General features: G+C 41.4%; 1 protein-coding gene across 3 annotated transcripts in view; it reads right to left on the reverse strand.

Annotated features, from left to right (window-relative positions):
• OXCT1 (3-oxoacid CoA-transferase 1) overlaps nt 1-14,429 on the reverse strand; it is a 107,109-nt gene that overhangs the window by 50,344 nt on the left and 42,336 nt on the right. For all 3 annotated transcript variants that reach the window (XM_036409791.2, XM_036409790.2, XM_036409792.2), the window contains exons 8-11: nt 9,162-9,269; nt 7,586-7,700; nt 5,965-6,059; nt 4,221-4,269 (exon numbers count right to left, since the gene is read on the reverse strand). In XM_036409791.2, coding sequence (XP_036265684.1) covers nt 4,221-4,269; nt 5,965-6,059; nt 7,586-7,700; nt 9,162-9,269 — 367 coding nt within the window. The remainder of the gene's footprint in view (nt 1-4,220; nt 4,270-5,964; nt 6,060-7,585; nt 7,701-9,161; nt 9,270-14,429) is intronic.

Consider the following 14,429-nt stretch of genomic DNA (forward strand, 5'->3'; position numbering starts at 1 on the left):
AGACAATTCAATACCTTTGCAGGTCCCCCAGCAGCCCCACTCCCCTCACCAGCAGGTGCTATATGTGAACAGGACTGAGGAGGAAAGAATCCAGTTCCACCGTGGTCACTGGAGCAAAGAGATTGTGGAAGAGCCATGAAGAAATGCATCTCTGGAGTAAACACCACAGGAGATGCATCTCAAATATTTAAAAAAAAAAACAAAACAATAATGAGCAATCTAGAAAGATTCTTTAACATCATTAGGGCTGAATCTTCTCTTTCCATCTCAATCTCCCTCTCCCTCTCCCTTTCATCTTTCCTCTCTTGACCCCGAAAGTTTCTATTAAAACCCCTAGGACTTTGATGAAAATAGGGAATAACATCCTAATACTGCCAACATATTTAATGGAATCCTCAAGAGGACCGCTCTCAAAACTTACATCTCATAATAGAACTGTGCAAGATCTTCATCTAATAGTCTCATCTGATTTACGTCTAAGCTCCTTTCTTCTTGTGATCAATTTCCTGTCTGTTCAGGAGCTTCGGGTGCCCAGGAAAAGCTTCTGGTCTCAACCAGAATAGTATTCACAGGCCCTTTGCCAATGGTAAGTCAACTGTATGACCTGCCATGCATACCCCAGTGTAATAGGACAGGGGAAAAGAAAGGAAAGGAAAGTTGCCGTTCCAAGATTGGAATAGAGAAAGGCTCCTGGACACAATAGGACCAGAGGAGTCTGACCCTGCCCCGCTGTGCAGCACAGCTGTACCCAGCTTCTCAAGTCTTGCCCAAAAGCTCACTCCTCCATCTATATCCCTCTCCATTTGAGCTCGGATATAAAAAAAGAGGAAGACTATATCATGCTGAAATATTTATCCCCCAAAAGCGTTGGATGCTAAACAACGAAAACATTTTCACGTCTTTCAAAGTACCATAAAGCTGAAAAGCTTTAGAAAATACTTTCCAGTGTGGTTCGTAGGAGCTTTTAGACAGCACATAAGAGTTGAGAGATAAAATGAGATGATGCACGCAATGTCCTCAGCCTAATGCCTGGTACACAGAAAGGGCTCCATAAAACGTTAGCCCTGACACTCCCCTCTCCGAACAAGGGCTGTCGCCCCTCAAGAAATCACTGCTACCAGACTAAGCATGACTGTTATTGTGGGTCATACAGCCAGCCTATGGACTGCAGGTTTCAGGACAGGCCTCATACAACTGAACCTTATCCTGACACAAATTCATGTCCAGCGAATTCCATTCCTCACCAACACTGTGAGGTGGAGGACAAGCAGGATTGTGTCGGAGGACAGTAAAGCAGAGGAACATAAACATCTCTGCTCCTCAGGTCTCTGTGTTAAATCACAATGACTTTGCAGTGGCAATTTCCACTGGCTGACGTGCAAGCCGGGCGCTATTTACCACTTCACAGGCGACGCTGAGGTCAGTGCGGAGCTTCAGCTCTCCCTGTGTGATTTATGAAGCACGGTTTTATTAAAGAGCCCGGGCAGCACCTCTCCTGCAGGGAGCTGTCAGGCCCCTGCCAATACATTCTGGTCTCTTACGAATTACCTTCTTCAGAAGCCAAGTTAATTTTCAGCATTTTTAAACATCCCAATAGCTAAACAAATAGATATTCTGAAGTTGAATCCATGCTTTTCAAGTCCAGTATCAAATAGGGTCAAGAAAGAACTATAACTAATAATATAACCAATACCTTAGAGAAAAAGGGCTCAGAGTATAGGAGGTAAAGGCCAGAAGCCAAGACTGGAAGACTGTGTGTGTCCAGTCCCTGGCAATGTGATCTGGAGTACCTCACTTCACTTTTCTGGGCTCAGCTGCCCCATCTGCATAAGGAGGTTTCACCTGAGGTTCAAACTACATCATGCATGTAAAAAAGCACGCTGTAAATTATGTAGTGCTATAGAAGTGGTGATTTGCTTTTACATAGTTATGAGGTTATTATTAAGAAAAAAAGGATCCTTAGAAATAGCTCTATTATTGTTTTAAATTTTCATGCACTGATTTTACCCAGACACTTCATTCTATATTCATTTCAAGGAACTTGTATTTAAAAAAAAATCCTTTCAAATTAACACAAACAATGGGCTGATCTCTCAGGTAATTTTCAAATTTGAGGAGTTGAGGAAACTGACAATTTATATTCCGGGTTCTCTAGCTCAAAGCTTTTCCTCCCTAATTTGGATAGCTCCAAAATCTAAAGCATCATAAATCCCAAAGAGGACTTTGATGAAAGAGTTAGAATATTATCAAACTGGTTTGCAGCCTGGCTTCCCAAAAGCACCGAATTACTGTTGTACAAAGCAGTTTAAGGTTATACATGACATTTCAGAAGTTGAAATATAAAACTGGTGGCTTTGTTAGGATGGAGCTACTTTTAAACTCAATCAGAAACGCCTACCACCCAACAATGTCATTAGAAAAGAGTAACTATTTTTCTAAGGAAAAAGTGGGCTCCATGAACTCAAGCCTGAAATTGAGAAAATGGAGTTATTCGTTTTGCAAATAACTCACTAACATCATAAATTAATTAAGCCAAGAAGCAAATATTTTCACAGATCAATGAACTACTGCTAAAGGGTACAGCACAATTAAATTACAGCCTGAGCTAAATGTCATTGCTTTATCACAGTGGGTCTTTCAAGCGTTGAGTCATGTTAACTAATTCAACTATTCAACCAGAAGCTGTTTTACTTCCAAAAATTCTCTAAGAATCAAACATCAATTCTTCTCGGCATCTGGCCTTTAAGCTCAGCTCATTTCCCGTCTCTTCTGAGATTGGCTCATACTATGTCTGAATGTGGAATAAGAATAATACGTTTTCACCGAAACTGGTTTGGCTCAATGGATAGAGTATCGGCTTGGGGACTGAAAGGTCCGGGGTTCGATTCCGGTCAAGGGCATGTACCTTGGTTGCAGGCACATCCTCAGTAGGGGATGTGCAAGAGGCAGCTGATCGATGACTCTCTCTCGTCGATGTTTCTAACTCTCTATTTCTCTCCCTTCCTCTCTGTACAAAATCAATAAAATATATTTTTTTAAAAAGAATAATACATTTTCAGGGATGGAGTAAATAGGAGTAAAAGAAGGGTGAAGACAAGCAGGTTAAGAATAGCATAAAAATTATCTTCTCAGGGGCAGTCCCATGCTAAGGATAATCATTGGGCCTAACAGGGTGCCTCCAGCATGGGCAGTGACACTGGCCAGGGCCTCCAACCTGCTTTCCTCCTTCAGGTTGCTAATCCATGGACTCAGGGTTCTAGTTGCACAAAGAGCTAACAATAAGAGGTAAAGCATCTGAGTGTGGGAACAAGGAGGTGACAAGACCAGAGTCCCTAATTCAAAGAAACTCTTGTTTATATCACTGGGTCATACTTAGTGGCAGACACACTCTTCAGCACCACCCTTGAATCTTGGAAGGATGCTCTCTGACTCTGATGAGGATTAGAGGACAGGAAGTGGCTCCTATGACAGGAACCCCCACACACCAGATCTTTTCTTTTTGGCACTACGGATCCACACCACACTCTTCTCATCATGAGAGTGCAGACCTATTTCCACCTGGGATTATCCAAGGGGAGGTTCAGGCAGGAGACCCCGTGGAGGAGACCCCACCTCATTTTTGTGCTCCTTCCCTTCTCTGCATTTTTGTTCTTTCTGGGAGATGTCCTTGGCTACGTTTCCTAACCTTTGTTGCAGTTTTTCACAGATATGTATATTCAGCAAGAATTTTGTTTAAGCAGTCCTACTTCTTCATACCTGAAGGCCATAGTTCCTCTTAGGTGACTGACCCTCTCTGACAGCTGCCCCCTGAGGCTTGCCTAGGGGTAATAATAGTAACTCCCTGTACCATGGTATCTTACCATCCTTTCCTGGTTTGCCTGATCCTGTCCACACCCCTGTCAACTGTCCCTCCCTTCAGGCTCCTCAGTCCGCCCAGTAATAGCCGGGACTCTGACTAATGAGACCACCAGAGCTCCCACCATAGGCTGAAGTTCCACCTAGAATTTTGCCTTGAGCTTAGTCTCCCTCATAACAGTTCTCTGACAAGAAGCCAGGCAAAGATGGGGCTTGGAAAGCTCATCTCCCCTCCTCAGTGAAAAATACAGTGACTGCTCTCTAAGAAAAGGCAAAGAAGCAAGCTCAACTCCGTATTGGTATCTGGAATAGAACTAAATCAACAGCAAGGAAAACGCTGGGAAACTCGTAATGAGTGAGTTTACCTGCATTGATTAGATCTGCATCAACTTCATTTTCGAATGGATATGGACCCTGTCAAATAAAACAAATGAGTCAACGTCAATTAGTAACTGAAGTTTCTCATGAAACTGAACACTAATACTGTAATATAAATACCGTCTCTAAACACTCCAGGAAATCATCTTCAAAAGACTTGAGGTGAATCTTCAAAAGATAATTCTGGTATGTGCATGGTTGTGTTTCTCATATTTGATTAGTCTTTCCTACACTAATAATCATGACTGGGTAAATGAAAAATATTTTCTAAATATGATCAAAGTTTGAAAGTAATGTTAAATTATTAGAAATATATGACAATAAAACAGAAAGTATTCATGGCCTACTATGCAGCAATGTTATTCATAAACCTTCCCCTTAGCAAATTTAAATAAATGGCTGCATTATTTGGTTAGAAAGACCAACAGAGGCCAAGTTTCAGCTTTTTGGTATGCAAAAGCCAAAAACTTGAATTTGGCATCCTAACCTTATTGTTCAAAACATCTGAGTTTTGCTACCTTTGTTTTCCCTTTGCCCACTTTTTCTCAATAAGTTTTTAAAAAATTTTGAATGCATTTTTATAAGATATCTCTACTTGAATGAGGCAAAGAGTTCTGGAACATTATATATATTAATAAAAAAGGGAAAAAACAGAAAAGAAAAAGGTAGAAGATAGAACCAAGAATAAGAACATATTGGTAAAATTTTAACAGACTTTCTATGGGACCAAAATTTTATTTTTTAAGTAAATTGAAGTGGTAACCAATGTTTAGACCTATGTAAATTTCCTTTTACACATTGACCATGGTAATTCACATACACTTATTTCCCTTATCTTCTAACTGAGGAAACTGGTCACTCTAGATAATCCCTAAGGTACCCAAACAATACAAGTCTTCTTTTTTGTTTTGTTTGTTTGTTAAGCTTCACCAGAGGATATTTTCCCATTGATTTTAGAGAGGGGGGGAGGGGGGGAGAAACACACAGAGAGAAACATGATTGGTTGCCTCCCATAGATGCCCAGACCAAGGCCTAAATAAAAACCTTACTTTCCAGTTTTCACTCAGAGCCTTACTGAATTTTACTTCACAGAGACTTGTTAACCTTCATTCTTGTCTGACTACACAAGAGTTAAAAGTAGTTAACTAAACAGCAAACTGTGAAATCCTCTGAAGCAGGCATCAGGGGAGACAGAAACCCATTCCCTGATGATGGAGGAGCAGTGAAAACACGTGCATAGTCAGGAAGCATCTCCTGCAGCAAATATAACACTACATACTCACAATGAGCACCACTGTATGGGAAAGTTAAATATGTTATTGTGATGAGAAGCAAATAGAAAAGCCTGGGAACTTTAAGCTAATAGTTCAGTTATTAGAAGATTTCACTACATGGAATAGCTAGTTCTCCATCAAGACTGCATAAATTCATAGAAGCATGGAACATACTGCGGAATCTCAAAGGGATGGCAGGGGTGGGGGAGTGAGTAGGAAGAGATCAATCAAAAAACTTGTATGCATATATGCATAGCCCATGGACACCGACAATGATGAAGGCTGGGGTGGGGGGTGGAGGGGCGGGGGATTGGGGTAGGCTAGAGGAGGTCAACGGGGGGGAGTGGGGAAGGGGACATATGTAATACTTTCACCAATAAAGATTTTTTTTTTTTTTTTAAAGATGAGCAGGGGGGGGGGAAAGGCTGCATAAATAAAACTTTAATTTCTATCTTACCAAACCCAAGATTCCATTTTCACTCTGCAGATGGATAGTCATATTTGGGCTGATAAAGTTGCTGGCCAGAAGTGGGATTCCTATGCCCAAATTAGCTGGAAAAGAAGATGTTAAGGTAGAACGTGGAAAAGGTAGAGAGATTTACGCCATAAATCTTCCACACACATCAACCCGAAGAGAAGCCTTCTTTAAAGACACTTGCTCTGAATGTAATTACTGAACACATTCTCCAGTCACCCTCTAGGCACTTTTATAATTAAAAAAATAAATAAATAAAGTCACTAATTAATCACAGCTTTTTCAACAACACTGATATGCTTTCCCATCAATATATCAAAGCAGTGGCTTCAGAAGACTAGCCAAAAGGTCATTTTCGCTGTAAGACATTCTGTTTGCATTAACACGCTCAGCAAATGTGGACTGCTGTATTATGACTTTTGACCGATATATTATTAAACATGGCTTGACCTTTGTTTAAAAGCAATTTTGACTTCATAAAACTCCAACTAAAAACAAAGATGACTTAACATTCTTAAAAAGGGCTACCATTTCTAAATTTTAAATATGTTCTGACATTACCAAAATGTCTGCATGAAATTGTTTCGTCTCCTTTGGATCACTGAGATAACATCCACTGGTTACTGAGTCTTCCCTAAAACCCAAAGGGGAAGGGAGGGTGGGGGGGACTGGAGTGAAAACAATTGAGACCATATAATTCAGTGAAAACAATTGAGACCATATAAACAGTAGCTGGGTTAAGGCATCAAAGAGTAACTGCGTTGGATCTTCTTAATTAGACATCAAAATAGGGTAAATCTTAATATGTACCCAGATGGTGTGGGTTCAGTCTTGCCTCTCAGTACAAGCAGTGTGAACAGATCAGCGATATGCAGACAAAAACTCATAAACACAGACAACAGTATTGTGGTTACAGGAGGGGAAGGAGAAGGAGGGTGGTAAAGTTTGACAGGGTCAAATATATGGTGACAGGAGATTGGACTTTTAAAAAAAAGTTGGATTTTATGTTTCAATGAATATGTAAATATCAGAATATAGAGAAAGTAAATAGCACTGGCTATAACTAGTACTTCTGAGGTTTAAAACCTTCATCTTGGGTAAGCTCCAATCCCAATATTTAGCCAAATGCCACAAATTGCACTGAAGTCTATAATATATGAGAACATAGCTAAATAAAATTTTGGTCACCATTTTGTTCAAGAAAGCAAAAGGACTATAATTCCAATTTCATATATCCTTTCTTTTTTTATAATTTTTATTTATTGATTTGAGAGAGAGAAAAAGAGGGGGAGAGAGAGGAGAGAGACATCAATTTGTTATTCCACTGTATGCATTCATTGGTTGCTTCTTGTGTGTGCCCTGACTGGGGATCAAACCCGCAACCTTGGCATATAAAGACGACACTTTAATCAACTCAGATTTGGGCAGGCCAACTTCATATAGTTTGATATCTGTAGATTATGTGCCACATTTTGTAAAAACTGATCAGCTGCATTAAAAGTTATAAAGGCCTATAAAAGAATCGCCATGCAGCAGGCCTGGTAGCCTGGGAATATGGGAAAAGCAAGGGCCTCATCTTTGCCCCCACAAAGATAAAGGATACCATACATGCCATCCTCAAATTCAAGAGCTGCCCGCTTGATGATGCGCTCCCTCACATTATCTCCAGCTTTCCCGGATTTGGCTTTTACATCTTCCGGCTTCCGGGTTGATAAACGCTTTAAGATAAACAGGGGAAAAAATTATTCGTCATTGAAGTACACCTTGGATTTTTATCATGGAAAAGCACAAAAGTTTACTAAAAAAAAAAATGTAAACTCTCTCCTACTACTATTATGAGGCAAATCTACAATATAACAGTGTTAAAAAGACAATACCCAGAAATCATTTTTTTTAATCCTCACCCATGGACATGGTTATTGATTTTTTTTTTTAGAGAGGAAGGGAGAGAGAGAACAAGAGAAACTTTGATATGAGAGAGAAACATCAATCGGCTGCCTCTCTTATGCACCCCGGCAAGGACCAAACCAACCCTGACCCAAAATCGAACCCACAACCTTTTGGTGCACAGGACAACACTCCAGCCACTAGAGCCACCTGGCCAGGGCACAAACAGCTCTTTAGAAAATGAGGGAAAGAGGTCAGATTTCTCTGAAGGGCAAGATATGCTTGCTCTGTCTCTTTGAAGCAATTAATCCCCCTGCTACGGTCATGCTGACTGCTCCTACCGCCACCTCCCAAGACTCCGGCAACTGCTTTCCCCTCCAGTGCTCGGGGCTGAGGCAGAACGAAAGGAAGAGGAACAGACTTGGCCTCTGCTTTCGCAGGGCTGCCAGAGTGTGTTTACCAGGTGTTGCTGCTCTCAACAGCCTATTTCCACCCGCAGAGTCTGGGCTGGTTTTGCTTCCAGCACATCACAGGCTCACAGACGTATCCAGCAAGTAGCCAGAAAAGTATTTCCAAGGCTGATTCTCCTAACACAGACTCTGGTTCCTATTTTCAAATGCTCCATCACTTCTCCCGAGCTGGCTGACACCAGCTGTGAATCGCAGCATGACTTTTTGTTGTTGTTGTTGTTGTTGTTCAAAGGATACAGCCTATCTCTGATTCCCTGATACCCCCAATACATGTCTATTCTGCGGCTGATTCCTTGACACTTACGAATCTTGGTATCCATTCTGGTCCAGATGGTCACTCTTCTAGCTCTGAGTATATGTGAAATACCTCCAATGCTCCTGTAAGCCATGCCTTGCCACAATCTCCTACCCACCAGCTGCCTAGAGCCTGATGCCTAACACTAATGGGCAGTGGCATTCTTGCCAGACGCTGTAAATTGTAAAGCAACTTTAAGATAGACGGACATTGCTGCATGATCAAACATGGACAGTCCAGCAGGGGGACAGCCTTGGAGACCTGATTATCCTTCTCTACCCCAGGGACAGGGGAGGTGGAAAGGTACGCATCTTAGGTCAGAACATTCCAGAAGCCTGGAAACCAGGGTCACCAGGCACTGCTGGGCTGGACAACAGCACAGATGACCATATCCCTTCACGATGGATACATGAGAAGCTCATCCTAAGATCCAAAGCGATGTTTCTGCGAGGCTTTAATTCCCTCTTATCTGGAATGAGCCCAGGGACACGTCTCTGAAATATTGATGATGAAGCTAAGTCAACTACCTCAATTCTCTTCTCATATTTTTCTCCCTTTATAAGGCGATGGACATAAATCTTAGGAATATGGATGTCTTCTGGGGCGAAGGATCCAACATCTACAATTTCTTCAACCTGTACAAAGAGAGAAAGAATTTTTAATTCAATAGTGAAAGCTTAAAATGAATCCTTTTTATTTTTTTTTTAAAAAAAGAAGTATATGCATTTTCACTTCCAACTTAGGTTGCATACACAATGTAATAACACCACACACAGGTGGATGGGCAAAAATAGGTTTACAGTTGTGAATATGCAAAAACAGTTTGTTCTTGTTTTATTATTTATTCATTATTGTATTGTTTTCCATACAAACAATTGCAAATCTACTTTTGCGCACCCTACATCTAAAAGAGAATATGTGTGTAGCCTGGCCCATGTTGCTCAGTGGTTGAGCATTGAACATTGAACTATAATCTAGGAAGTTTGATTCCTAGTCAGGGCACATGCCAGGTTGCAGGCTCCATCCCCAGTTGGGGGCATGCAGGAGGAAGCTGATCAATGATTCCTATCATCATTGAGGTTTCTACCTCTTTCTCCCTCTCACTTCTTCTCTAAAATCAATAAAAATATATTTTTCAAATATATAAAAATAATAAAAGAGAGTGTGTGTGTGTGTGTGTGTGTGTGTGTGTGTGTGTGTAATTTATTATCAGACCTTCTGGAAATACAAAAGAAAGAATTCAAATGCATGTCTGAGCATAAAATACAGAACATAAAGCTCTAGAACTCGGTCTTCGCCTAAAACAGACTCAGTTGCAAATCTGTCAAATGGTTTGTCAGTGCAACCGCTTGCACGCTCACACACTGCAGCGCAACTCTGCACACTTGAAAGCATCTCCCTCAAGACCAGATTTCCAAACGTAAAGGGAAATTTATCATATCAAAGGCAAGAATCTGTGTCAACATCTGCTCACCCATTGGAGAGCTTTCTAAATGCAGATACAAATGCTATTTGTAACACATTTTAATTATTCCTGTTAGCTTCCTAGGATCGTGATCAACATGCAACAACAGAAATCATTTTACTTACAGACAGACTATTGATTTCAATATGGAAATTTCAAAAAACAAATATTAACTAAAAACTAGAAATATCCAATGTAATTATACTTAAAGTCATTCACAAGGTAAAAGGACGTTTTATGAAAATAAGAAGTGACCTAAGAAAACCAGCTATTTTAGAATTTTTTTAAAAAGGAAAAAATGTTTATTCTTATATCATCATAAAATATGAGAATAACAAGGATTAAGAAAAACTATGGTCGCCCAGTGTGGCTCTGTGGTTGAGCCTTGACCCTGAACCAAGAGGTCATGGTTCGATTCCTGGTCAGGGCACATACCTGCATTGTAAGCTTGATCCCCAGTAGGGGGTGTGCAGGAGGCATCTGATCAGTGATTCTCTCTCATCATTGATGTTTCTATCTCTCTCTCCATACCCCTCCCTCTCTCTAAAAATCAATAAAAACATATTTAAAAAAAAAAAAGAAAGAAAGAAAGAAAGACAGACAGACTGTGGTCAATGTTGTTCTGGTCAAAGAATTATCTTCCTGGTGCCAAGAATAAATATTACCTTGAAGACTCCAAGTGCTTATCTTAGTACCGTGGTAGGCAAACTGTGGCTCACGAGCCACATGAGGCTCTTTGGCCCCCTGAGCGTGGCTCTTCCACAAAATACCATGGCCTTGGCAAGTCTATTTTAAAGAAGTGGCATGAGAAGAAGTTTAAGTCTTAAAAAATGGGCTCTCAAAAGAAATTTCAATCGTTGTACTGTTGCTATTTGTCTCTGTTGACTAATGAGTTTGCCGACCGTTGTCTTAGTAGATACCATACCCAAGGCAAACAGCTATTTTCTTAAAGGAACTGACTTGTATGTGGAGAGTTCTATGAAATGAGTCTCCTAAACTAGTAACTGAACCCTCCTCCTGCTCACACTCCGTGGACAAGGAAAGCACCAGGGATCACAAGAGACTGTTTAGTGCCAGTGCACCTGCTGCCCAGCAGCTGGGAAGGAACAGGACATGGGAGACACAAGATATCTTCCTTGATAAACACACGGATCTTGACCCAAATCATACAAAAACCCCCAGGAAGAGTTAAGAAACATGGGGGCATCTAAACTGAAATAGTGGATACAGATGTGCACCGACTTCCACCTGAGAATGAGTTGGGGGGGGGGGGGGGCATGGGGACCCCATCTCTGTGCTCTGAACCTCTCCACGCTCCAGCATTTCCTCCCCAGCTGGTGACCAGGTGGTGGAGGTGGGGCAGACAGGGCACTGAGCACCTGCCACCTCCTCCCTCACAGGACTCTCAGCCATTAGGGCTCCTGCCCACCTTTACACTTATTCCATTCAACCCTTTGAAGACAGCCCTGACTTTAAAAATTCATGAGTACATGAATCCATCATCCTGGGGATAAACATGAAGACTTCCTATTGGTGAAGATATTTACCACAGCATTTGCTAAATTATGAAGGAGTTGGAAACAACCTAAATGGTTAATGACAGGACAGATGTAAACAATATCAGGTGCATCCACATAATGAATAGTTAATGACAGCTCATAATTCAATGTTGGCTCGTTGGTCCTATATGTAAGTTATTTCTATACCTACCAAAAACTGAAAGGGAATACACTGAAATACTAATAATTATCATCTCCGGGTGATAGGACAAGTTATTTTTATTTCCCTTCTACTTTTATAATGAAGGAAAACCTACAATGTTCCAGTTTTTTTTTTTTAAGATGCAATAGACATCAAGTACGTAATTTTCCAAAACGAGAAAGTACATAAGTGAGAAATGTGATATGTTCTTTAATTAGTTAGATAGGTACCAACTAGCACATGTGAAAAAGAAAATAGTAGCACTAAGAAAAGCAGTGGTTTCTAAATTCTGAGGCACTTACAAGGTTATGAAATATATTAAGAAAACCTTTTTGCTTCCATTTTTTAAAATAATGTGAATTATTCCCCATGTCTAACACTCTTCCCAAAACTCAGGGCCTTCTGTCTGCTGCTTGCATCATTGCTGCAGCTCCCTCACTGGTCTCCCTGACTTTATGCTTCAGCAAGGGCAAGAAATACAGGGGAAAGGGACACAAAATAGTACTTCTCACTTAAGCCATAAATGCTGATAGCAACCAATCACTGTTCTCTTCCGGTTCACCAAAGAAAGGTACACACACACACACACACACACACACACACACACACACACCAAATTAAGACAACGTGTCTTCACTGAGAGTAAATGCATCATGACTTTCCCAGCAATCGAGAGGAAGACACCGGTGAAACAGCTCAGATGAAGGTGTGCCTCAGGTACCACCCCATCGGGCCCACCTCTGCTCTCTGGGTCAGATGATTTCTATACAGTAAACTGTACGTGCAGCATCTGTTCAAACTTCATCCACACTCAACAGTGTGGAAAACATCTCTACAGCAATCGATGCTTTCTCCAAGTTGGTTGGTTGACTTCCACAGCAAAGGAAGGAAAAAAATGCGAAGCACAAACCAACAGGAGAAAACATGTTTTCAGACAACCTGTGAAAAGAGTTTTGAAAAAACTGAAGAGGCAGGACCATCTCAATGCTACCCACGGAAGGGGCTGAGGCCTCTGGGCTGGTTTTGTGTGATCCCAAGAAAGATCAGTAAGAAAGAACTAGTGTGTGTGTGAGTGTGTGTGTGTGTGTGTGTGTGTGTGTGTGTGTGTGTGTGTGTGTGTTGGAGGGAGTCTAGTGAGATCAGGCAATAACATAAGAGTCAAAGGGATTGGAAAAAAAATGAATAAAATGCACTTGTTAGGGAAAAGTAATAATAAATGTGTATAAGAGCGCTCACGAACGATGGCAGAGACACACCACCTGAAGTCACAAGTGGGTGAGACAGAGAAAAAGGAACAAAGAAGAGGCCTCAGTGCAAAGCAATGGGCGAGCGCAGGTGTCCTCCGACAAGGTCAGGTTGGAAGCAAGGGAGCTAGGAGCCACCCAGACTTCTCCTTGGCGCTATGCATAGTTCTTCTGTGGCACCATCTGGTCCATCTCAAAAACTCAGACACTTGAGGCTTCTCTAATTAGTACTTGTCTCCAGTCATTAGCAGGAAAAGAGAGGCTGGGAAATGTTAATTATTATTGATTTGAACTTTGTTTTCCAAGGTTGCTTTCTCTGCCCTGCACGTATCCTACTTGATAATTCTGAAAAGTTTTATAATAAAGCTCAGCGGAGGAAGATCAGAATTCATCCTTGGGTGACAATGTTTTTGTTTCCACTTGGCAAGTACTATTTATATCGCAGGCAAAGGAACAGCGGAGCTGCCAGGCAATAACTTCCTTATTTTTATTCCATTTATTTATTTATTTTTTACTGACAACCTCCATCCGTTACAGCTGCAGAAATGGCCGGGCCCTGGAGGCCGCTAGTGGAGAAGGAGATGCACCTGCAAACCCGGAGGTTTCATGACACAAAGTGAGGGCTGTGGGGAGGGGAAGAGGGAGGAGTCACACGGCAGACTTTTTCCCTGAGTCATTCTAACTTTCAACAAGGTTTAGCATGACCCTGCCTGGGTTGCTCAGTTGGTTGGAGCATTGTCCCATTCACCAAAAGGTTGCAGATTCAATGCCCGGTTGGGGAGCATACGGGTCGAAGTTTCTCTCCCTCTCTGTTTCTCCTTTCTCTCTCTCTCTAAAAGCAATAAACATATTCTCAGGTGAAGATTGAAAAAATAAAAAAAGGTTCAGAATGAACATTCATCTTTTGCCAAGAAATAAAAAAGCAGACAAGCAGCAGCAATGATGTCTGTAATCCTATGAAACACCAACTCAAATTAGCGAAAGCTGAAAACTAGGAAAATGGAAGAGGAAGGTGATGAGCGATAACAGAACCAGGTACACGTTGGATGCAGAGGTGCTCTGGATGTCCATGTAAGCCAGAGAAAATGAGATGACTGGTACAGAACACAGGAGAAGATGGCAGAAAGCTAAAAAGGCTTGGAGCACATGCATGTGGACTTAGAGGTCCACACAGGAAGGCATGGAAACTGAAAACACGAATGGCTATTGAAGAATCCGCAGCCTTAAAAACATGGCACAGTCGTTACTGAAACCTGGTTGACTGGATCTGATGCCCATGGACATTCCACCACATGCAGTGAAAATAAGCTGCCCAAGGGTGTGATCGGAAAAGGAAATGGGCACAAGTCCGGGAAGCCACGACCTGGGTGGAAATGGGAGAAAGT

The sequence above is a fragment of the Pipistrellus kuhlii genome, unplaced genomic scaffold, assembly GCF_014108245.1.
Source record: "Pipistrellus kuhlii isolate mPipKuh1 unplaced genomic scaffold, mPipKuh1.p scaffold_m20_p_4, whole genome shotgun sequence".
In the NCBI taxonomy this organism is placed as follows: Eukaryota; Metazoa; Chordata; class Mammalia; order Chiroptera; family Vespertilionidae; genus Pipistrellus; species Pipistrellus kuhlii.